The sequence below is a fragment of the Montipora capricornis genome, chromosome 4, assembly GCF_036669925.1.
Source record: "Montipora capricornis isolate CH-2021 chromosome 4, ASM3666992v2, whole genome shotgun sequence".
Classification (NCBI taxonomy): domain Eukaryota; kingdom Metazoa; phylum Cnidaria; class Anthozoa; order Scleractinia; family Acroporidae; genus Montipora; species Montipora capricornis.
In genome coordinates this window covers 52,009,430-52,034,429 of record NC_090886.1, presented here as the reverse complement: position 1 = coordinate 52,034,429, position 25,000 = coordinate 52,009,430, and the positions used below count along the sequence as shown (strand labels likewise).

Here is a 25,000-nt window from a genome sequence, read left to right as displayed (position 1 = left end):
TTTGGGAACGAACAGATGGTGTTAAGGTCATCCTAGGTCACAGATTGTGGCGCAATGTTTTTCTTTATTTTCTGCATGAGCAGTGAGCAACTTTTCATAATGATATTGGACATTGCAACAACCCATTTGATCATGCGAAAATCCCGGATTGTTTTTTCAGGAAACTGGGTGAAAAACGAGCTTATTCAGAGGTGGAGCCTTATATCACAGGTGATGACCATGTGAAGCTCAGTAAAAAAATCAGCAAAGATGTGACTGATTCATTAGCAGAGAAGGATGGTAATGCTGGTGTAAACAAAGCTGCTGACATGTCTGAAGGCATTAAAAATGACTTGGAGGAAGCTGCTAGTCCCCAAGATATAATGGAAAAAGGTTTTGTTTGATTCTATTAAAACATCTATTAAAACTTGCTTATAGTAATTAAACTGACAAACCTGAGGTCGACGGTGCACTCATTTTACTCCCCCCTCTCCATCAGTGCTCCGTTTTACGGGTATTTAAAGCTACTAGCTATACGGAAAGGAAAGGAGTCGAAACAAGGATGCGAGATCCGGGATCGAACTCAGGACCTCTTCCACCAAGGCCGCGCACTAACCGACTGTGCCATCCCTGCTCCTAGAATCCTTGTAATATACTGGTCTTTTAATACTGCCGTATGTCCATCAAGCTAAGGCACCACAACCTCAGATTGACAGCACCTTCCACAAGATGTTGACACATTCAGAGCAGTTCCAAGTTCTCCAAGACTTCATCGCTTACTTGATCTTACTCAAATTATTCGCCTTACTCAAGAAATGTGAGAGCAATGGGTTTGAGTGGAATTTATCCTTGGCTAATGCTCTAACTATCATTGGAATTGCTTCAGTTTATTATTATTATTATTATTATTATTATTATTATTATTATTATTATTATTATTATTATTATTATTATTATTGTATAGATTTAGCCAAGCCTAAAAGCAGAGCTCCCAGGTTATTTACATGTATTTCTTACAATAAGTTAACCTGGCGTGACCCTGTGATCCAATCAAAACCTAGGTCAGCAGCCAACTTTAAAATAATTAAGAAAAAAGAAAGACACGAAAGGCTGACCTTGATGAGCTCTAAACTTGATCCTGCATATGGTCAGGTGATACTGGTCAGTGGATACCTTGTTATGACAGGTGTCAATTTGACCTTAACATGGATACATGTACACTGTAAAGCAGCTGGAGTATGGGTGCCATGTTGGGCACAAGTTCATTTTCTAAACTTGAGCCCGCGATATGATCACATGATACTGGTCACATTGGCATACATGGAGGAGTGGATGTACGGTTGTATGGTGACTAAAGACAAAGTTTTTCACACAGATGGGTTACCTTATTTTCCTACCAGTGGTGCTTTGTGCATGTGCCGTTGGCACATGGAGCTCTGCTATTATTATTAATATTATTATTACTATTGTTGTTGTTGTTGTTACATGGTTTTATAAATCTAATAATTTTTTTTAAAGAAACTCAGAGTTGACGTTTTCATTTTCAAATAAAAGTTAACTGTATTGTCCTTACCCTAGATCTACAATCCAGTGAGAATTCTGTGGCAGATGACCTGGCCCATGGAATTAATAATTCCTTGTCTAAGCGTCTTCGGATGTACAAGTGTGAACGTTGCAAGTCACAGTACATGGGTTTGGCAATGTTACGCCAGCACTGTAAGGATGTTCATGGTGACCAGAAATACTATAAGTGCCATGTTTGTGGCAAGCTGTTCAGCCATCCCAGCAGCAGGAATATCCACTTACGTCTTCACTCTGGAGAGAAGCCTTACAAATGTAGCACCTGCGGCAAACAGTTTAGGGTTTCATCTCATTTGAAGGACCATGTCAGGGTTCATACTGGTTAGTTTGATGCAGTTCTTCAACAGTTTCCATTATTGGCATTTACATGTAAAATAGAATGTAAAGGTTAAGCCACAACCACAGGGAAGTCTACAGAGTCATAGCTGCTGCCTAAGAAAATTTTAAAGTGGCCCTCAGAGCTAAACACTAAGAACTTAGGAGCCCAACATATGAAGTGAAAGGTGTTGCTGTACGTGAAAAATTAAGGCGCCCAGAGCTATTCTTTGGGAGCCCCAGGCCACCGGGCTCCTGTTAGGCAACAGCCTTGAGAGTGCAACAAATGCAGCACCTGGAGTAATCCTCTGAGTAAAAATCTGTCAAGATTTGCTCTACAGTGTGGTTTTGTTAGCTAGGCTTTTGTTTTTGTAATAATTGTTTTAATACTGGGGCTTATACTGGTTACTACACCTAAAGGCAGCAAGAATATAGTTTTGCTATTGCTTAATTCTGAGTGAAACCACTACATCATATGAACCCATCAACTCCTGGGAGTAAGACCTACATGTAACAGATTTTACTGTCTTAATGCCAGACAATTTACTTGTCAACTTGGAGTCTGCCCTAGGGTGCCTCCGGAGTACCGTAAGCACCCGCAGATGAGCTGCACCCTGAATTTAGCAGCTCAAATTTTAGAATAAAAAAATCAATTTTTTGAAAGAAATCAAAAGAAATCCAAAGTTCAATCTTTAGAAGTCTTCTTTATCCACTGTTCATCTAACGTACACTCACTATTAAAACTAAAACAGAAAATACTTCAAAAATCTTACCCACAATTTTTGCACTTTAATATAATGAACATTGTATCTACCAACTTTGACATGATTGAACTTTTCCTGGTATTACCGTTGACAGGAATTTCTTCATTCGACACGGTTTTTCCATAGATTTTTGCATAACGATAAGAACATGAGTAGATTGGTCATAGCTTAGTACCGGTAACCAGACATTAGATCAGATGCAAAGATGGAAAACAGACACCAGAAGCAGCGTTTTTTAAATGTTCTCGCAGATAAGCCGTACCCCTGATTTCTAGCAACAATTTTTGTGAAAGAGGTGTGGTTTATCTGTGGCTGTTTACAGTAAATGGGTTAAATCAGAAACCCATAAGGGTTGAAACGGGTAATTCGCATTCACAGCTTCCGTATATTCGGTGTGAACTGATTGGTTGAATGTTTCAGTGCTAAGTACCATATTTGGAAACCCCTCGCTCTTGTTGTTCCAAATATGGTACTTAGCAAATTGAATGTTCAGAAGCTTGTTTCCCAGCACACAAGGGGCTGTTACATGTACATGTTTCAACCCTTATGGGTTTCTGGTTAAATACAATCAATGTATTACAGTATTACGGGGCGCATCCTCTTTTTAGAAACCTGTTAGGATTTTTTCCTGTTCTCTTTGCTTGCGATTTGTTTCATTTCATCTGTGTTCAGAAATCGGTAAGTTTTACAGGTTTTTAAACTAAGGATTCGTTTTATTTGGGACAGAGATCATAAGTTAAGGATTCAAACCATTGAGTTTTTGAATTGAGTTTTGTGATGTTTAATCAGACTGCATGTCCATGTATAGAGTATGTGCACAGTGGCCATGTTGGAGGACCAAAACAAAGATATTTGCATAAAAATAACATTTATTCCCCAAAGGAATATCATTCTTTTGTTTCGGTCCTCCAATATGGCTGCCGTGTACATACTCTATACCCTCAAGTGCTGACTTCCGGTCTTATTTTTTTTTCAATTTTCAGGAGAGCGCCCTTATATCTGTGACATCTGTCATAAGGGATTTAAACAATCCAGTGACCTCAAGAAGCATCGACGTACTCACACCTTGGACAAGCCCTACAAGTGTCCAATTTGTCCTTCTGCCTTTACTCGGTCACATCATTGCCGTGGCCACATCAACTCTGTACACAAGTTTTTTAAATGTGGAACTTGTAGTGCATTATTTATGTCTGAAGAAGCATTTGAACACCACAAGGAATTACATCCGTCAGTTTCTTCTGATCAGACAGATACATCTTCTGACTTTGTAGCTCCAGTTTCAAGTAGTGTCAAGTCTGTTTCTGCAGCTCAAGACACTGAGGTTGATGATAGTGATTTAAGAGAGAAGAGCCTCAAGTGGGATGTTGCAAATCAGTTGCTTGAACTTCATAAGATCCCACAACATGCAGCGTCACCTAGGGATACTAATAGCTGTGTATCTGAAACAACTTCAGAGCCTGGTGATGACGTGAATTCTTTCATGCATCAGTCATCACTAGCAGACCGAGGTGTTGAGAAAAAATTGAGTGCACCGGTCACAGTTAATCCTGTATCGACTTATCTGCCAACAAGTAGCACTTATACCTCCCCTCTTGGGACTAAGAACAAGGGAGATATATCTTGCAAGACTAAAATGTGTGAAGAGAATTCCATGAGATCTCAAAATATGCAACCAAGCCCTCATAGTGTTCAATATCTAAAGGTGCCATTGCAAAAAAATACAGTTGGGAACAAGTCTCTTCCAATGGCAGAAAACAATGGGCGTAACAGTGTGTCACCTGTAAGGCTCTCACCAAGTCCTGCTACAAATTTGACTTCTGACACATTTGAGAGGAAAGAACTGGTATTGGATCAGCTTAATGGTGGTGACGCTCATTCAAAAATGATTAGCTCTCCTTATCAACAGTTGCATTTTGTGTTGAGGCCTGTCACCACAAGTCAGATACAAAATAGGAATCTTATGGAGCACAGCTTCAGAGAGGAAAATTCTCAACCTGTTAATTCTGCAATTACGAAACCTCAGGACAACAACAGTGTGCCGTGCCATCGTGTGTCTGTCATACAGTATCATTCTAGCGTGCCAAAACCTGCGAGTGATGCAAACAAAGAACACATGCATAATAACACAGACAGCTTATTTATGAAATTCAATGCATTGCCCTTTTCTGCAAAGTCCGAACCGACAAAGTTGGATAGGCATTGTCAAAACCAAGAGCCTTTGTCACAAATAGGCAGCCCCATGAAAACAGACTTTTTTCCTGGTTTTTCTCAAAGCAGGATACCGCATGTACATTTACCACTTAACTCTGATAGCTTGATAACACTGCAGTCATCGCACAAAAAGCTTAATGAACCAGCAGGAAAATACTCTATGAATTTAAAGGAAGTTGAAGAGACCTACCAGAAGATGAGAATGCAACAGGAACAAACCATGGAAGTTGCTTTGGTGCATTCAACTGAAATCAAGCAATTGAGCATGTTTTCCCAAGGGAATGCACAACCGTTGATGGGTATTTTGGATAAGTCTCAAGTGAAATCTGTAGACATGTTGAAGTTTTTGGCTCGAGAGCAGACCAAACAAAAAGACACTGAACTTGATGTGAAGTCTCCTCCTTCAGTAGGAGAGGAATCTGAGACGTCCGAAGCATCAGAATCGGGTGATGTGTCAAACAATGGACAGGTTTTTGGTGACGAAGGGCGGCAATTATCTTCTCAAGACTCTTTAGGTGAGAATTCTCCTCTCCAAATGACTGTTGGCTAACTGTCGATAAGTTACTTCAACTTGAAGTGAATCAAAAAATGGTCAACAGTCAGTCAAATGAAAGGGTGGTGTTGAGTTTTGGGCAGCTGGAGTGTACGAGTGGCCTTACAATGTAAATTTTGCCTTTGAGCTCGTTAATTTTTACTTTATTAGTCCAAGATCTTTCAACAGCTTAAAATGTAAAACCAATAAAGAAGGTTTATGAAAGCTCCAAAAGGGCAACATGATTAACTTTGGAATAGGAATCAGATCAAAACAAGATTGAACCAAGAAACACTTTCATGCAGTTTCATTAAGGCCAGGTCACTGAGTATTCCATCAACTACAAAATGGACCTTTAATTATATGACAAAAACTAACCTTTAACAAAATAGTCAATGCCACTAGCTAAGTATACAGTAACTGAGCAGTGCTACTAGATTTGAGAATCTTGTTCACTTTTTTTTTTCCATTTCTTGTAGGACAAAGAAGTTCTCCAGAAAGTTCTATTCACCACTGTCAAGTTTGCAAGAAGACCTTCTCTCGTTCTAGTCTCCTGAAACAGCACTCAGTGATCCACATGGGCAATAAACGCTTCAAATTTCGCTGTGAAGTGTGCAGCAAGATGTTTCGGACACGTAGTCACCTACGTGATCATACACGTATTCATACAGGTGTGTTTAAAAATAAAATCAATGCTATCAGGACAGTGTTAATGTATTTTTTTGTCATGATTTGTAATAAGAACATTGAATCTCGTCCAGTTGCTAAAAAACTAGATACTGGCATGGTGTGCTGGCTTTGTCATTTCACAATAGGCTAGTTTTGAATTGTCTAGCAACAAAAGAACAGGGTTGAGGTTCAGGGGAATAATAATTCTTAACTTTTTTTTGAACAAAACAAACTGCTGTTTTTTTGTTGCTGGACAATACACCTCTTTCCAAAATGGCCACCATTTAAATGTCCTTTTGTTTTTATTCAAATTAGCCCTTGATTGAGGTCTAATTTGAATAAAAACAAAAGAATATCTATAAATGACCGCCATTTTGGAAAAAGGTGTATTCAATCTTGTTGTTTAACTGTTATTCCTACACTTAGGTGAAAGACCATTCAAGTGTCACATTTGTCAGAAAGCATTCAAACAGTCCAGTGACCTTAAGAAGCACATCAACCTTCATACTGGTGCAAATCAGTTCAAGTGTGAGGAGTGCAACATGGAGTTTCGCAGAGCAGATGCTCTTCGTAAACACAAGCTGGGGCACAAGATGGGTAATATGCCGTGTGGGCATTGTGGAAAGAACTTCATGCACATCAGTGCACTCAGACAGCACAGAGCAATGCACAATGGTAAGAATAGGGCTTGTGCATGATGACATCATGTATGCTCAAAAATTCACCACCAAGCCTGGTTTGCACAGAATTATTCACATTCCTTTACAAGTTTGTTCCTTTGGGATTCAGGTCAAGCTAAAATTTACAAGGTTGATTTTTGAATTTGAGGCTTGGTGGTGACATCATCATTCATAAGGGCTATTGAGATGGCAAATGGTCAAATATCTATGTTGTATATCAAGTGTTTTCGCATGGTTTTAAACTTTTCAAAACAGTTCAGTTTTGATTTTTCTTTGTCTAGCATTCATTCGCGTAATCTGAAACAAGGGGAAAATAAAAATTGAAGAAGGTTGAGATTTTATGAACCAAATGTAAAAAAAACTAAACCGTAACAAATATAAGTGGGCCTCCTATATTTTTGGTCTGTCAAGGTTGAAGATGGTTGAAAACCACTCCACCCCTCAGAGAAGAAAGGGCTTTGTGGCAGCAGACAATGTGGGAGAAAAATACATACCTTGCAGAGTCGTTAATTTTGTGGGATCTAACCCCCTCCCTTGCAAAAGTCTACAGTTAATGAGAATTAAGTCAAGTGACTTCTGCTCTCTAACCCTTGTCAATATGGATCCCTTCAAGGTACTTGCATAACTAGCCACAAAACTTAAGTCTTATATGAACACTTGTGCTCCTTTTCTTGAAGATACTTACAGGGATTTCACTGTAGCACTGATTGTTCACATAGAATTCACCCTTGTTTAAAAATAATTATATTTTTTTTTTTCTTAACAGTGCAGCCGGTGAAAACAAATAGAGCCTTTCACAGATGCAACTACTGCTTCAAGACATTTACAAAGGCTGACAGCTACAGGATTCACATGGAGGAACACACGAGGGAACAAAGGATTATGCTTTTTGACTGTAAAGTCTGTGCCTTGAAATTCTTCACAGAGGCTGAATTCACAGATCATATGAATATCCACAATGGTAATCGCCCACACAAGTGTTTTATCTGTGAAAAGGAATTTTGCATTGCTGAGCATTTGCAGGATCATGTCAGGCTTCATACCGATGTGACTGCAAGAATTAATTGCGAAGATGATGTTGATAGATTGCAAGGTACACTGGACATAACAATGCAGTCAGTCATTCATGCATAAGACATGCCATTTTTAAATGCAAGGTTAACCCTTAACATGGATGTAGGTGAGTTCTGGCGTGAAAGTGTCTTGTCTTTTGTGTAAACGGAATACCAGAAAATGAGGACCATAGCATTAGTGGTGAGAGAAGAAATTAATACCATTATTAAGTCAGCATCGACATAACCCGTTTTTAAGGAATATTGTGTGGGTAAAATAGTACAACTAATTGAAAAAGTAAAAAGTAACTTTTTGTTATTGCTAATGGTGTCTTGTGGTGGTATTTTGTATTGTGTGGGGTATTATCTGTTAATTTGCCCTGTCTCCCCTGGGGTTTGCCATGGACTATTAAAATCTTATATAGCAGTTAGAGCAGTTTTCAATAGAGTGTCGTTAAAACCAATACAATGTACAAAAGTAATTACTTTGACCAATCACAGCAGGTGCAAACAGCTCAATGAACCAGTCCAAATTCATAGCAATTCCATATATGTGTAATTTGTTCAAAGTGAAGGAAAAATCTCACATGCAAGATGCAATTAGTTTTGGTTTTCCTTCTCACTGGCTTATAAACTGACACGAGATTTTTAAACCAATGATGACTAAGGGCAACAATTGCAATCGCGTAATTACTTTCAACAGTCAGAAATTGGAAACTGCTCCAACACAGTAAAATCTCCAAGTGCTATTCTAGGATGGAAGGGGTTAATTATTAGTTACAAGTGTGTAAAAAAATTGTTATGTGAGGACTTCCTTTAATGCTAATATTTTAAAAATGCTAGTTTTGTATAAAAATATACAGAGGTAGGCATGCAATTATTGTTCTGTTACCTGTAATGATTTTATTGATTTCTTTTATGTTGGATCTCAACGTACCAGCATTAGAGCCTCAAAGGCAAATGTTATCTATTGATTTACAGCCCAGGGCTGGACATAGCATTCTAGGAAAATGAACAGTGCCATTGTGATGGCATGGATCAGTTAAGAGCCTTGTATGAAAACCTGTCTTAGCAGCTTTTTTTGTTGTTTTTAATTTTGGTCACTGTGTCAAATCTTTTGACACAGTTAACAGTGTATGATCAAATTCTAGGCAGAAATACATGTAGTATTTAAGAGCACAGATGAAAAGTGAGGGTTCAGTTATTGCACAGGTCACCTGAGTCTCAGTTAAAAAAAAGAAAGGATGATCAAGTCTACTAATGCAAGGCTCTAAATGGAAATCACATCAATTGGTCCAAGAATATAACATCATTGTACACACAGATAATAATATTATTGTCAAAACAAGCATACCCTTGTAGCGAACTTAAAGGCTATGGTGCATGTATATGGTCCCATGTGTATATGTATGGATATTCAAATGGCGACGAGTGAAATTAGAAATGATTCAAATGATTTCCCAAGCTTTTAGGCGAGGGAAATAATTTGATTTGGACAAAACACAAGTAAAATATTATTAAATATTATTACCTGATTTCACGAGTATACCATTTGATTAGCTATTGATATCATGGATGACAAATTACTCCTTGATTTTCAAACCTGTATGCCATTTTGGCACTATAGGAAAAGTTGCCATGGCAATGGCAAATTGGAATTCCACATGTGAAATTAAAAAATTAATGCTGAAATGTTGCATCAAAATTAAGGAGTAATTTGAAATTGCACTGGTGGCCCCATCTCAGTGCATTGAATTGTATAGTAGGTAGGTTAATTAATTTTTAATTGATGCAAAGGAAGCAAAAAAAGTCACAGAAGTTGACAGTATTCAGGAAAATGATCTCACAGGAAGGCAGTGATCCATGGGAATAGTCTTGTTATTGACAAATTATTATTATGACGATGATGATGATGATTATTATTATTATTAATGCATTCAACATTATCTTCCTAAATCTACATCCAGGATTAGTACAGAAACCCTTCCATTTGCATCCATCTTGTTTTTAACGAACACAGAGCTTAGAATGCTCGTGATTATTACCAGTACTGAAACAAAATTGTGCTTCAGTCGTTGGCTTATTGCAGCTGCAATGTTTGTTTCAAAATACTTGCTGTACATGTAAGTTTACTTTAACCTACAGTGTATAAGTTATCCTAAATTCTGAATATTTCTCTTTTTTTCCTGACCAATGTGTCGTAGTCAAAAGGTTGACCATATACTGGGCAATCTTTTTTTTTATTATTAATTGCTACGGGTTTCTTGAAAGTCCTCTCCTTGACTTTTAACATTCAAAGCATGATTTTGTTAAAGAAAATAAAATCTTCTTGCAAATTACACACTCACTCAAGTTCATGTTGTCCATGGTTTGAATAATTCCTTTCATGTACTCAGTAGATTTTTTCTCTGTGTTTGACCACTTTTTCTTTCCTTTTTACATTTTAATTATTGATTCACTAAGCCTTGGCCATGATATGGAAGGAAAAATCCTCCCAATTGAGTGGAATACATTTGTACAAAAATGTAATAATTTTATCATAATAGTTAGTATATGTGCCACATAGATTGTGACAACATGTTCTTTTGAATATTATATTATCAGTTATGTATAGTCATTTTACACTGTCGGCTGGCCGACATTTGCTAAACCATAAGCTTAATTTATTAGATTGAGTAATTTATGCTAAATAGTAATTCTGATTCCGAAGATCATTATGAGTAATATAAATTAGAAGGAAATTGGAGACAAGGAAAGACATCTTAAGCCACACAATTTATTGTTTTTGTTTAAAAAGCCTTTGCTGGTTTTCTCCCAGAGTCCATTGGGAGAATGTTTTTATTTAAAATATGAAATAATTATTGCAAAAAGAAGCAACATTAATAATATTGAAACAAGTATTAATATTATAACTTATTTGCAGTTTGCAATTCATCGAGTGGTGTTAAACTGAAACCAAAGTTATTACCCATGACCTCTGCAATTACAACTGGTGCAATAATTGCTTGCATTTAAAGCAATTTCTTCTTTCCTGCTCAATGTCCAGGAAAATATGTGCATGCCAGCCCAGTTTTGATTGCTTTGGTTTAATTCCGTGTTGTTTTTTTAAATAATTAAGTGGCATTGTATTTTTAAGCCAGCCATTTGGTGCAATATCATTGAAGTTCAACTTTGATGATTTCTGCCTTTTGAGTTTGTGAACTCTTACAGAAAATGTGACTGATGCCAGCAGAAAGAGCAAGCAGTTGATTGGAATTTTAACCTTTAAGTTGGCATGTAGATTAAAACTGTCAGTGATAAAATGGAGTGGATTCAGAGCCACCTTAAATTTCTCCAGTGCGAAGGTGGCTATGAATCTGCTAATCACTTTTGAGGAATAATAAAATTGGAGTCACGGAGTTCATTTCTGAGAGATAAAATATAGGGATTTTTAGATTGCTCTTTTGTTGCCATAGCAACCTATCATGTCACATTGATGAGTGCATCGTATTAAGCTTTACGGGTGTTTCATTTGGTACCATAACTTTGCTTTAATGTGAAATTATGTTGTAGAGTTAATCCTTCAATTAAGACATTTCCCTCCATAGTGTTGAAACCTGTTTTAGCCACCTTAAAAATAAAAATAAAAACTTAAGTTAGCTTTATTAAATTATTAGCTGTTCTATGTTTTCATCCTCAGTCTTCCTTTGGAAGTATTGTTTATGTGAAATGTAGTTATAGTTTTAGTCATTTCCAAGATACTTTTAACTGTGGGTACCATTATGAAATATATTAATTATGATTGTGTGGTCTGAAAGAGTGCATAGGAAGTATCTGATGTATTTTAACAGGTTATGGACTTGATATGCTGAACATTATGTCAGCATGTTGAGATTGAAATCAAGAAAATAAAGGAACAGTTTATGGTGACTCTTATCGTCTTGCACATTTTTGCCAGCAACCCCTACAATTGTATTTAATATTCTTTATATTTTCTATGGCTGTGGAAAATTTCAAGCAGACAGACCTTGGATTTCAAAAGGTGGGGGCAATGGTTGGTGATATTCACTGGGCACGATTGTTTACAGCCAGGAGATAGCAGAACCCTTTGATTAAGTCATTATCCAATAATTATATTAAGGGTCTGACATTGAAGGGCTGTCCAGATATTAAAAAAATTGTATCAAAATTGATGGAGTCATCCACCAGATTAGGGTGCCCACCTTTCAAACTACAGGTCTTGGTAACCACCGGTAAATATTCTGCGTGAAAGTCTGCAGCAATTAAACTAGAAGGCTACTTTAGTTTTGAAAAGTTAGTTCAAATTGAATGAAAAGAAAGGAAAGGAACTTTATTTAAGCGTCTGGTTCTCGCATTGGAGCAGTAACAGGGGACACTGTAAACTGAAATAAACAATTAGCACAAATCAAGTCAAATGTTGGTTTTTGAGGAAAGAGGAAACCCCAGTAACCGGAGAAAACCTCTTGGTGCAGAATAGAGAACCAACAAACTCAACCCTTGTAGGACGCCAAGTCTGGGAATCGAACCCGAGCCACATTGGTGCGAGGCAAGTGCGCTCACCTCTCTGCCAACCCTGCACCCCAAGAGTTCCTTGTTTGTTATGGTGACACCATCTCAAAAGATTTTTTTTGGTTTGACAAGTACATCAATGAAGAGCCTTTGATCAGTAACAAAAACTTCTAGACGTTGAAATGCAGTGAATGCATTAGTTTTATACTGTCTTCCTGTAGCATTGACAGTTAACACATCTCTGTAATGTAACTAAAGTGAACTTCACAGATTCTTTGTAGTTATGCACAGGTCTGAGCATTGCTGTCTCCCTTTATCCCTCTCTGCCAAGTTATACTTGGACAGTGGACAACGGAAGGTTTCTCAAAAACTAAATAAATTGAACATGCACAAAAAAACTGGTATGTAACTAGTAAGTATTTTATTCTTGAAGAACATTAGAGTTCAAGATTATATAATAAAATAATGTCAATGCTGTCCTGTTGAATAATATCTAGTTGTCTCAACAAAGGTTTACCCTATAATAATAGATTTTGTTTAACATGAGTGGTTTTCCCAGTTCTATTGATACATGTATGTTATCCAGTCATTGTTGAAATCAAGTTTCTTTAACATTGGGAATAATGATAGCTCGATCAATAAAATTCTTCTCAGCTTAACTTCATAAATATGGATATTTTATACAGAAAACAAATAAAACACACAAAACAAAATTCTTCTCTCTTTGGGTCAAAAATTGTTCAACCCTTGCAACTGAAACAAATACTTTGTACACCAATGTATAGTATAAACATACTGTAACAGTTTGAAAGATAACAACTAATTCATGCTTTGACAACCTAGTAGATCTGATATAAAACAACAGCAAGGAACCTTTCCTTGAACACTCGGATAATGTACATAAAAGTAATATTAACATCCAACTCTGGCGCTAACTTAAAGTATCTTCTTTCACAAGTCACTAGATGTAGTTTTATCATGCTGCTTCTGAGCATGAACCAATTAGTATGGGCAATCATATTAGTTTCTTTAAGTGCTACTACGACAAAATTCTCATCTTTCCTATATAAGCCATTTTAAGACATATTCATGTAGTCTGTATGAGAAGAAGAATTCTGTTTACTATTTTCAAATATGTCTTTTCGTCCCAGAGATATTCAAGTTTTTAAGATATGCAAATTAGCCAAGCGATGATGTCATAAACTCAACCAAATGTTGATCAAATAATGATGAAAAAAGATATCTCAGCCAATTTGTGTCAGAAATGAATGATTATTTGCAGTAAGATTCTACTAGATGTGCTCCACAACATGAGCATACAAGTCTTGTTACTTTGGTAACACACAGGGTTCAAGACCCCTAATATTAAAGGCTTTGCTGGCCGCCTTTGGCATTCTACATGTACTTTGACATTTGCCAATGGTGCCTGCATGATCCTGCAAGCATACAAATATGTTAGGTTGAGTTTGTGGCCTCACTAAATGTTTTTCTAGCTTAAGATCACCAAAAATATTGAAATCAGGTTGGAGGGGACCAGAAAAGAGTGCGTTGCCATGGGAACCAATTTCTTTACAGCCACAGGTGTGTTGCATGTAGAACTATTACGGTAGCCTACCAAGTTTCAATGGTCTCCGCTGCAAATTGACCGAGATAGCTCTGTTTAGACACTTGATGTTATATTGTGTTGAGTGAATGACATCATCAATCCTCTCATTTGCATATTTTACAAATCTTTTACAACTTTAATATCTCCGGAACCAATGCAGATATTGCCAAACGGTAAACAGCGTTTTTAATCTTTCCTGGAATTCTATGTGATAAAAATTGATCATAGTAGCACTTTACTATGTCTCGTCATAGCCAACCTTTGTTATTAAGTCAACTTTGCAGCTGTGAATTTTGCTGTTGGTGCTAGTGCCTCTAACATGGCTAATGTCATAGCTCGGAGATCATACTCATGAGCCCAACCCCAGTCCCTGCGTGCGTTTTTGTCATCCAGGACTTGGGGCCAACTGTCAGCTACAAAAGAAGAAGTTACAGTGCAATTTTACGAACTAGGAAAAAAGAAAATTAATAGTGGTATTTGTAGAACACTGCATATTTGAACCTTTATACCTTGCCACATTTGGGGTTGTGTTATACCTCATTGAACGAGCTTCATGGTTGGCCAAAAGGACGATAGAACGAACAAAGATAACAATAGATTTAGCAATGAAAACAATAGCATGGTCAATACTATACAGTCAATGAAATAATAGTGTTCAACAAGAGGTACGACCCTACCCCACATTTGGGCATGTCCATGTACCAAAAACCTCCACAAGGTTCTTCATTATATCAGAATGCCCAAATATGGCAAGGTACAAATGGGCAGGTACAAAACACAGGTCCAGGTCACAGGTCATTGTTTTACCAATACAGAAACAACCTTAACTGTTTCCAAATGCTAACATTTGTTTGGGCCTAATTAGGCCAAAGGTTAGCTTTAAGGACGTTCGCGCCAAAATCTTCCTACGGTGAGATTTTCTTCATTTCTCGCCTAGAGTTAGGTCATAAAGTACTTACTCCAAAAATGAAAAAAAAAATGGGGGTCACCGACTTTGTTTCGGAGAAAATGACAGTGGAAAAATGCCTTAATTTCGAAAAATCGGTCATAATAGCGAGATGTAGGCTCATCTGCTCATCCATCGAAAATCATAAAAATAAACTGTTGGAGTGAAAGTTTCCGTGCATAGGTTTTTAGGAGTGAGATTTTTAGATAATTGTATGCCGCTAGGGATGTGGTAAACAGTAGAGTTCATCCTCGACGAGCGTTTTCGTAAGCTCTATCCGTTGCAACCACTACTGGAATTCGATGGCACGAGGAAAGAAAATGTTAAAAAAAGATAACTTCTCACGGTGAGAATTTTTTCATTTCATCATATTTTGTAGATAGTAAGTAAAGTAAGTGATTCGTGATTTAAAAAATAGGGGTCACCGATGATCTGAACGAGTAAAATCGATGTGATTTTGCAAAGCTCTTGGAAAAGTTCGTTTGTCACGCTTTTGCGTGACCTGTCGGGCAAGGACTGGAACCCAAGAGAGGATCGATCGTTGTTTTGCCGAAAAAAAAACCTTTCTCGAGCATAGCAACGAAGTTTTAAGCAGGGGTCATCTTCATTTGGTTGGTATTTTGTATAATATCTCTCCATTGCCGTCATGCTCATCCTCTGGAGTGTGTTTTTTTGTGAAATTCAATCGCTGATTGTTTCCACGCAGGTCCGCACTATTCAAGCGGAGGAGGACGAAAATACTGTTCAATTTTCACGAAAGTAAAGGAAAAAAACTTTAAAAACATGCATTCACTTTGAACTTAAGTTCGTAGGGTAATAAAAACATTAAAAAGAAACAGCCCCATTACATTTAGGCAACGGTTCGTCCTCGAGTTTTCCAAACTTTCAGCCACTAGTCTACTCGATCAGCTACCTTTTCCAGAGCTTTTCCATCCTCCTGCTCACTTCTCTTTGAAGTTTCATGATGATTCAGAAATAAATGTGCCATTCTTTTGCCGGCCTGTAATTTTTTCCTCGGCGTTTTTGTCGCCATGTTATTTTAACTGATGCTTGAAAAATTTGTATGAAAGTCAAGTAGACTAGTGCACGACTGATAACACCTCGCGAATATCAGTCGTGCAGTAGTCTACTTGACTTTCATAAATATTTTAAATCAATTTTGACTGATCACGATCTTCTCTGATCCAACGCTGTGCAAGACTTATCGTCCACGGTTTTTGCAAAGGTTTTAAAACCTGAACTTCACTGATGCTCGAAGTAATGCGTGACATATTACAGTCGCGTTACCTGCGCAGTAACGTTGCGCACAAACAATTAGCGCGAACGTCCTTAAGGGATGTTTAGGATACTTTAAATTCTGTATTGATAAAACAATGACCTGTGACCTGGACCTGTGTTTTGTACCCGCCAGGTACTTAAGGTTAAAGATATATTACAGTATTGTTCCATACCAGACGTTCCTCAAGAGGGCTGCAATTCAGATACAAAATGCAAATCACAGATCACAAAACATTTCAAGTCATTTAACGATAACCTGCCTTGGGCCTAAGAACAGGCAGGTACAAATTAAAAGTGGGACCGAATCAACTCAGATCAACTGGGCTCTGCACTCATCTCGGATGGACATAAAAAAATTTTTGAGGCTTTGAGAAATCACCCGAGCCCTTATCTTGAAGCTAACCTTGGTGAAATCGAGGCAAATGTCAAATAGTTTTGGCTTACACGATCGATCCGAGGTGAGCAATCAGAGTTGAATGATCCGGTCCGATTTTTGTACCTGTCCCCTAAGAACTGTGACTAGTGTTACAGTTCACTTTCAAGTACAGGTTTTAAGTTCTTTCACTATGGATGAAACAGTATCTGTGCCTTGCATTATTTCTTATACCTTCCTTCTGACCAACAAAACTTGCCAGGAGTGATAGATATGTCACTGGCTTGAGTTGATAGATGCTCAAGTACCATACTTGTGCATTCTCAAAATTCCATTCTTCTCAAAACCGCCATTTCAAACTTCTACTGGATGTGGATCAGAGGGAGTAAAATGCAGGTTGCAGGTCATTGTTTTACGGTAACCATAACTGAAACAACCCAAACCTTAACAAAAGTGTTAACGTTGGGCTTAAACATCTATCCACCAGATAAATTACTATCCATTGAATTCAGAAATAATTGGTTTCACTGCGACTTATCCACTAGATACTGATTTATCCCGTGAATAGCGCCATCCATCGTTTTATCAACTGGGGCCTGAAGCATACTCACAGTTTACAATAGGCCTAATATGTTAGCATTAGTAACGGGTTTCGGTTGTTTCAGGAATTGGTGAAACAATAATGAGCTGCAATCATACCGACACTTTAAACCATTCTGATGACTGTTAATTCCAAACAAATATTATATGTAACTCTGTATTGTTAAAATTAATTATACTACCTACCAATTGCCTGTCTTTCATCTGGCTCATAGTCCATGACTAATCTTGGTATGAAGTTGCGCAACTCAGCCGCTAGCTCTTCAGGTGTGAAGCTGATTGCACTTAGGTTATATGTTCGCATGCTCAGCCTTTCTGAAGGTGCCTCTAACAACTCTACTGTTGCTCGCAGACAATCAGGAAGGTATATCATAGGCATCCTTGTATCTTTCCGCAGATAACACTTGTATTTCCCTGTCCTTAATGCTTCATGGAATATGTGAACTGCATAATCTGTTGTGCCACCTCCTGGTGCTGTATCTGCAGAGATTACCCCTGGGAATCTTGCAGAACGGAAATCCAAACCAAACTTGTGATGGTAGTACTGAAAATACATGAGACCTTCATAACATTAAAAAATTTTGTTTTTACGAAAGGTACTAGCTAAAGCTTACAACTGTTAAGTACCTTCAAACAACTTTTGGTCATAATTGCTATCAGAGTGGTCCTGTAATTGTCAACGAGCTGACACAGTTGTAAGAACACCAAAATTTTATTTGATTTGCGTTGATTTGGTAATTTCAATTTACAGTGTCCCCAATTAGTGCTTCATCGCTAGAAGATCAGGGACATTACTAAACTGAAACAACGAAACAGCAAAACGAAGCCAAAACACCAAGTATGACCCCACCATACATTGAATAATAACCAACATAGGTTGGATTTGAGATTAAATATCGTTTTAATTAAGCCTAAAATGTTGTTGCTCATAATCTCATTCTTAATCTGAATCCTAATCTTGATCTTAATCTCAATGAATTAGGAGCAATATTTAATAACAAATCCAACCATACATGGTGTTTTGGTGCTTTGTTTCGCTGTTTTGTTGTTTAGTATTAATGTCCAAAGATTAGACACTTAATTAGACACTTTCCTTTCCTTTCCTAAAACCAAACAATGGTGAAGGAGAACTGTACACACTTATGACAAAAATGACTAAGAGACAGAGACCCTGATATAGTGGTCTTTTTTGAGGTACATCTAGAATTAAATTGTAAATTTCTTGCTAGGTCCATAATGTGATAGTTATGTTGGTTTTTAATCAGAGGGAAAAAGCAAAGTAACCTGCGAAAAGTCTCTTGGGGAAGGAGTGGACTAACTCCACTAATGTCTAGAAAGAGAGGTAATTGGAAGTACTTTAACCCATTGACTCCTGAACCAGCAGGTACAAAACACAGGTCACAAGTCACAGGTTATTGTTTAACCAACACAGAAAGAATTCTAAACATTCATTAAAGCTAACCTTAGGCCTTAAATTAGACCGAAACAAGAGTTTTTAAGCCGTATGTTAGCATTGGTAAACAGTTGTGGTTAATTGTTTCTGTATTGGTTAAACAGTGACCTGTGTTTTGTACATGCCCCTCCTGAACTTTCCCCCAGTGACAAGTAAATCATCTGGCATGAAGCAGAGTAAAATCTATTATGTGTATGTCTCACTCCCAGGCAGCACGACTATTCTGGGGGTGGGGGTAGGGCGTGAAGGGTACCATAGCTGAAACAACCCAAACTTTTACAAAAATGCTAACCTTAGGCCTAGTCATTGCCAACAACTCAGCCGAAGCAAAGACTCGAGGCTGACAAGGCAACAGTCTTAATAGAGCCGATGCGCAAGCGTGTTGTGTATGCAGAAAACATTTCGAGCCGTCCAGAGAAAATGTAACGTAAGATAAGGTGAGTGAACAAAGGTAAAGGTAAAGTCTCTGTTACGAGCCTAGGCAGGCCCATCAGGCAGGCACTTATCTCCGGTTTCCGAGTGAACAAAGGCTGCTTATAATGTGACTTCAAGAACCAATAAAGGCACATGTTTTGATGTGTGATGTCATTAGACAAACTGATACGACGCGACATTGTTCATGTAGATTTACATGTACCGGTAATTTAATACGAGTGAGTGAAAACACTTTTTTTTCCATTTCTCTGACCATTGTGTTGTGTACACTTGCTTTGAGGGTTCTTTAATATTTATTTTCCAACCAGCATAAAGTTTTTCTACATGACATGAACGAGCTCAGACTGAACCAGCATATATGTATGTGTTGTTATTCACTAGGCTGCTGTTGTAAATTTCACTGCCTGCTTGCCATTGTCGAGTAGAGCAGGTTGTTTTTGTTTTTTGACCATTGAGTTGTAAACAATTTACTTTAATTTGCAAAGGAAATAATATTGTCTGTAATTAGCACACAATTTAATGATCAATTTGACACATAATTCATGGCTATATCTTGTAAAATAAAAAATCTTTAAGTGAAACCACTTCCATGTATCATGCAAGAGAGTTTGATTCCCCGTGATATGTTTCACACTAAAAACGCTTTAGCGATTTTGTACATGGCATTGATTTTATCCAACTTAAATAATTATTGTTATATTAATTACTGTTAACATGACAGCAATTAAAAAATTACAGCAGTGCTTTCAATATTATTCCAAAACATGTTGACATTTACATTTTTATTCAAGATACAGAGTGTGCAAGGGTTTTACTTTCAATAAATAATTTCTATTGTTATGATGTTATTGTTAACTTAGATAAGTTGAGTTGCAGTACTTTGAAATAAAAGGTTACAACTACTAGAGGCCATTTTCAAAATATCAAATATTCAGCTTGATAGTAAGGCAGTGAGGACAAAAACAAATACATGTAATATTATAGGAATATGTTGGAATGAATGTGAAAAATATTTTCATAAAATTTATCATCCACTTTCCTTTATCTTTGTCCTCAGTCTGCCTCACTTTCAAGCTGAATTTTAATGTATTGAATTACTGGGTTCCAAAAATTGCACTCTGATAACTGCTAGCTACTACTAGTTTAATCAAATCAAGGCTTAAAACTTTGGTCGGTTAGTGTTTAGTTAACATACAAAGAAAAATTACTTTACTTTACTTTATTAAGCTCACTTTAAAATTGGGGGTGAAAATGATGACTGAAAAACATTCATAAAGGGCATTGGGAACTTAGGCAAAGACATCCTTTCAAGGGATGAAAATTAAAAGTGAGGAATTGTCCATTTTTACTACCAAAACCCTTTCATGAATTTATTTCCATGGTTGTGTCACAGTCTCTCATAGAAACAATTTTCTTGGAAAATGAATACATTGTACTTAGGACAAAACCACTGCTCAAGGTCATAAAAGACCAACTGGTTGCCATTAGTCACTCAAAAAGTCTTTTAGGCTCTTTATCTTTAATATACCAAGAGAGAGGGATACCTCACTAAAAATGTAAACTATGGTACTCTAATTTTAACCACTCCCTGACAGAACTTTTGAACTTGTCCAAATTAGACTTCATCTTTGGAAGGTTAGAGGAAAAATAAAACAAAAAGAGGGCTCTGTTTACCTCTCCAAGAAGTTCCATGTGAACCTTAGCCACACCATAGATTGTTTTTGGCCGCTGGATTGTGAGATCAGGAGTAGGGTTTGAGGGTGTTTCGGGACCAAATGCTCCAATAGTGCTTGGGCAAAACAGTCGCAAATTATTTCTGCGACACAGTTCAAGGATATTATGAACACCTTCAACATTCACTTGCAACGCTTGTGACACATTCTGTTCTCCCACTGCACTTAAAATGGCACTGAAATGGACCAACCAATCAATGCGCTCATTGACGACAATGGACTGGAGGTTTTTGAAGTCCAAAATGTCAGCATACAAATATGGCCCTGAAATGTAAAGATTATCATTCTAAAGACTAATCATATTTTCAATTGACAGGACTTATTAGAATGGTGAGGCAGAAAAATTGATAATTGGAATTTTATAAAAAAAATACATCCAAATTAAATTAATAAAGCACTGCTATTTTGGCCATTATAGACCATGAGTGGAAAAATCTTACCACTTTCCAAAACGTCCCAAGGCGCCTTTGCAATGTCAGACATGATGACATTGTCTCTTCCATACCTTTCCCTAAAGAAAAAAATGAATTCTGGCAATTCACGAGTGAAATTTCAAACATCATCAGATGATTCATACGTTAACGTAACAGATGCATGTGTCAATCAAAAGCTATGCATGGTATTCATGCTACACAAAAGAATAAAAAAAGATCTTCCTTTTTTGGTTTTAATGGCAAAAAAGACTAATAAAGACTGAAAAGAGAGTTTATCAGGTTGCCTGTAGGTCTTGGAACTTTTGCACCTGTCAATGTTAAGCCCGAGGGAGGGATGGTGAGGAAGGGGGGGGGGGGTCGGGCATGGGGTGGGGATTTTGACATTTCCAATTCCCCACCCCTGGGACAAAAAAATTGCTACCCTGGGGGCAGACCTCACGATCAAACTCCCGTCGTTAGCTCAACACCCCACCTCCCCCTCCCCCCTTTACTTTGAATTGCTACTACTATTGTAGTATTAATAATTTGTCAAAATAACTCATGCAGTCACCACACCTGTGTCGACAGTTTACCTCACTGTCTTTGCAAATTGAAAATCGCCTCTTACAGATTAAAATGATAAGAAATACCGAGGTTACAATGGACAAAACGTGGATGATAAGAATGCCCGGGATATTCTGACGGCATGTTCTTACTAGTGACCATTAATTAAAAACGCATTGGCGCCATGCGTGAGGGAATTTTAACTATTATGATCTTTATTGACTACCTTAAAATTTTCGCAAGTCCGCGGCCAAGCTGTCCTAAACTTCCTGTAGATAAGATCATGACACAAAATGCCAAGTTAGGTTTTTGTTTTTTCTTGAATATTTGAAGAGGGCACTACATGTAATAACATATTATGTTAATACAGTATATATACTGGAACATTTTAATTTAAAGAGCGCTGAGCCGTGACAGTCTGCCACAAGCGAGTTCAAGGAATAACTTTCTGTTTCCTCTTTGCATATACGTAACAGTAATTAAAGACGTTATTCCAAGTGAAAACAACTAAGAAGTAAGGTAGATGTCGAAGAAATTAGCCAGTTTGACGAAACACAACAAAGTAGTGTGTTATAATTTATAAAAACAATATTCACCTGTGATCAAAATTCGCGGCGTTTCTTTGTTGACTGATTTAAACAGCGACCGACTCCTTCCAGCGATATTAACGATGCCACAGCCAAAAGATTTCGGTTTAAAGGTTCTAGCAAACATTTTTGGTGGACGATTGCAATAATATTAAAAAGAGATGCGATATCTGCGCAACACTTCCCGTGAATGAACTGATAGATTTGCATTTCGGCGTTCGCGCGAGAACTGCGAGAAGGAGTGGCGGAGGTGTGACCATTACAAGAGCCAATCATATGCTAGAATGACGCGTTGCACGTGCTCCGCAATGACTGTATGCATGGTTACTGACACAGCGTGAGGTCAAGATGGCTGGTTATTAGCCGAGCGTGGTAATGGTCCGAGAGTAAGTCGAACAATCTTGGTCGATAAAGGATTTATTATGTGAGATAAAACACCAAAAAAATCCGTTAATCCGTATTTATCATGACGTAAAGGTTTTGGTCACGTTTTCAAGGTCGACATCATCATCTGCTGCTGCTGATCATGTATATCGATATCACAATGTTTTTCAATAGGCCACTTTCCGATACATTAAAATTCAGAGTTTTGAAGCAAGCAACCGTGGACAATCTTCCTGTCGGTGTACGTTGGATCAGTGGCTTGATCTGATCGGCGTAATTACAAGTTGAGAAACTAAATTTTTTAAGCAAGAGCCGATACAACGTAGATCAAACCAAAAATCAACCAACCACTAAAATCAAATCTACATTGTATCGGCTCTTGCTTAAAATATTGAAATTCAGCTTGAAAGAGAGGTTTAGAGGACAAAGACAAAGGAAAAATGGATGATATGCTAATATCTTTAACAGTCATTGCAACTTGTTTCTTTTATCCTTACTGCCTCACTATAAAACTGAACATTGCAGGTGATACCGGTATTTCGAAAATGGCCAAATCCCATGATCCCAATCAATACATATGGGTTATTGACCAAGCGTGAGGTTACAGTAAGATGGCTGGATATTGGCGAAGTTCTTTTTTTGTGTGTTTATGGACCGAGACGAAGTCGAGGTCCATAAACACGCAAAAAATGGATGAGGCCAATATCCAGCCATCTTGACCGAACAAGGTTGGTCAATAGACCATTTTACAGTTGTAGCCAAGTTACCTGGCCTAAGAATGGGAGCGAGGCTGCCGGTGACCCTGTTTTGATACAAACCGTTCGTGCTTTTGTAATTATTAATATGGACTAAATAGAATTACAACAACAGAATTTACATGATAAAAGCAGTGGGGGCTGTATCAGTGCAAGGTCACCGGCAGCCTCGGAGCCATTCATAGGCTAGGTCGCTGAGCAAACAGCTGTAAAATGGCCTATTAAAGGATTTATTATATGACTTAAGGACGTTCGCGCTAATTGTTTGTGCGCAACGTTACTGCGCAGGTAACGCGACTGTAATATGTCACGCATTACTTCGACCATTAGTGAAGTTGAGGTTTTAAAACCTTGAAGTCTTGCACAGCGTTGGATCAGAGAAGATCGTGATCAGTCAAAATTGATTTAAAATATTTATGAAAGTCAAGTAGACTACTGCACGACTGATATTCGCGAAGTTTTATCAGTCGTGCACTAGTCTACTTGACTTTCATACAAATTTTTCAAGCATCAGTTAAAATAACATGGCGACAAAAACGCCGAGGAAAGAATTCCAGGCCGGCAAAAGAATGGCACATTTATTGCCGAATCATCATGAAACTTCAAAGAGAAGTGAGCGGGAGGATGGAAAAGCTGTGGAAAAGGTAGCTGATCGAGTAGACTAGTGGCTGAAAGTTTGGAAAACTCGAGGACGAACCGTTGCGTAAATTTAATGGGGCTGTTTCTTTTTAATGTTTTTATTACCCTACGAACTTAAGTTCAAAGTGAATGCATGTTTTTAAAGTTCTTTTCCTTTACTTTCGTGAAAATTGAGCAGTATTTTCGTCCTCGTCCGCTTGAATAGTGCGGACCTGCGTGGAAACAATCAGCAATTGAATTTCACAAAAAAACACACTCCAGAGGATGAGCATGACGGCAATGGAGAGATATTATACAAAACACCAACCAAATGAAGATGACCCCTGCTTTAAACGTCGTTGCTATGCTCGAGAAAGGTTTTTTTTTTTGATAAAAACCTTTCATCTCTTCAACGATCGATCCTCTCTTGGGTTCCAGTCCTTGCCCGACAGGTCACGCAAAAGCGTGACAAACGAACTTTTCCAAGAGCTTTGCAAAATCACATCGATTTTACTCGTTCAGATCATCGGTGACCCCTATTTTTTTAATCATGAATCACTTACTTTACTTACTATCTACAAAATATGATGAAATGAAAAAATTCTCACCGTAAGAAGTTATCTTTTTTTAACATTTTCTTTCCTCGTGCCATCGAATTCCGGTAGTGGTTGCAACAGATAGAGCTTACGAAAACGCTCGTCGAGGATGAACTCTACTGTTTACCACATCCCTAGCGGCATAAAATTATCTAAAAATCTCACTCCTAAAAACCTATGCACGGAAACTTTCACTCCAACAGTTTATTTTTATGATTTTCAATGGATGAGCAGAGGGTTTTTATGACCGATTTCTCGAAATTAAGGCATTTTTCCACTGCCATTTTCTCCGAAACAAAGTCGGTGACCCCATTTTTTTTTTTCATTTTTGGAGTAAGTACTTTATGACCTAACTCTAGGCGAGAAA

General features: G+C 37.6%; 2 protein-coding genes across 8 annotated transcripts in view; one reads left to right on the top strand and one right to left on the bottom strand.

Annotated features, from left to right (window-relative positions):
• LOC138047347 (zinc finger protein 91-like) overlaps positions 1 to 11,692 on the top strand; it is a 26,218-nt gene extending 14,526 nt beyond the window's left edge. For 5 of the 6 annotated variants that reach the window (XM_068894162.1, XM_068894165.1, XM_068894164.1 and 2 more), the window contains 6 exons: positions 161 to 372; positions 1,558 to 1,881; positions 3,623 to 5,365; positions 5,862 to 6,053; positions 6,478 to 6,726; positions 7,498 to 11,692. In XM_068894162.1, the coding sequence (XP_068750263.1) occupies positions 161 to 372; positions 1,558 to 1,881; positions 3,623 to 5,365; positions 5,862 to 6,053; positions 6,478 to 6,726; positions 7,498 to 7,865 (3,088 nt within the window). In that variant the 3' untranslated portion in view covers positions 7,866 to 11,692. The remainder of the gene's footprint in view (positions 1 to 160; positions 373 to 1,557; positions 1,882 to 3,622; positions 5,366 to 5,861; positions 6,054 to 6,477; positions 6,727 to 7,497) is intronic. The other variant, XM_068894163.1, reaches the window with a different exon arrangement.
• On the bottom strand, positions 9,889 to 22,522 carry LOC138047349 (L-threonine 3-dehydrogenase, mitochondrial-like). Of its 2 annotated transcripts, none has more exons than XM_068894166.1 (7): positions 22,290 to 22,522; positions 21,920 to 21,962; positions 21,157 to 21,227; positions 20,658 to 20,980; positions 17,282 to 17,639; positions 14,158 to 14,311; positions 9,889 to 11,392 (listed from the first exon to the last, which is right to left on the bottom strand). In XM_068894166.1, exons 1-6 carry the CDS (start codon positions 22,405 to 22,407, stop codon positions 14,166 to 14,168), a joined length of 1,059 nt encoding a protein of 352 aa, XP_068750267.1. In that variant the 5' UTR covers positions 22,408 to 22,522; the 3' UTR covers positions 9,889 to 11,392; positions 14,158 to 14,165. The 2 variants fall into 2 exon arrangements, 1 of the variants encoding a protein (XP_068750267.1); XR_011131832.1 differs by lacking the exon at positions 9,889 to 11,392 and adding an exon at positions 12,692 to 13,959 and having other exon boundaries at positions 14,078 to 14,311; positions 22,290 to 22,505.
• Between the last annotated feature and the right edge of the window lie 2,478 nt (positions 22,523 to 25,000).

What these genes read in the sequence shown, in the direction of transcription:
- LOC138047349 (XM_068894166.1), bottom strand. Translation starts at nt 22,407, where the DNA reads ATGTTTGCTAGAACCTTTAAACCGAAATCTTTTGGCTGTGGCATCGTT. An exon ending in GCCGCGAATTTTGATCACAG is followed by an intron (nt 21,963 to 22,289) that starts GTGAATATTGTT and finishes TCTTATCTACAG; the next exon opens with GAAGTTTAGGACAGCTTGGC. An exon ending in GGACTTGCGAAAATTTTAAG is followed by an intron (nt 21,228 to 21,919) that starts GTAGTCAATAAA and finishes TTTTTTCTTTAG; the next exon opens with GGAAAGGTATGGAAGAGACA.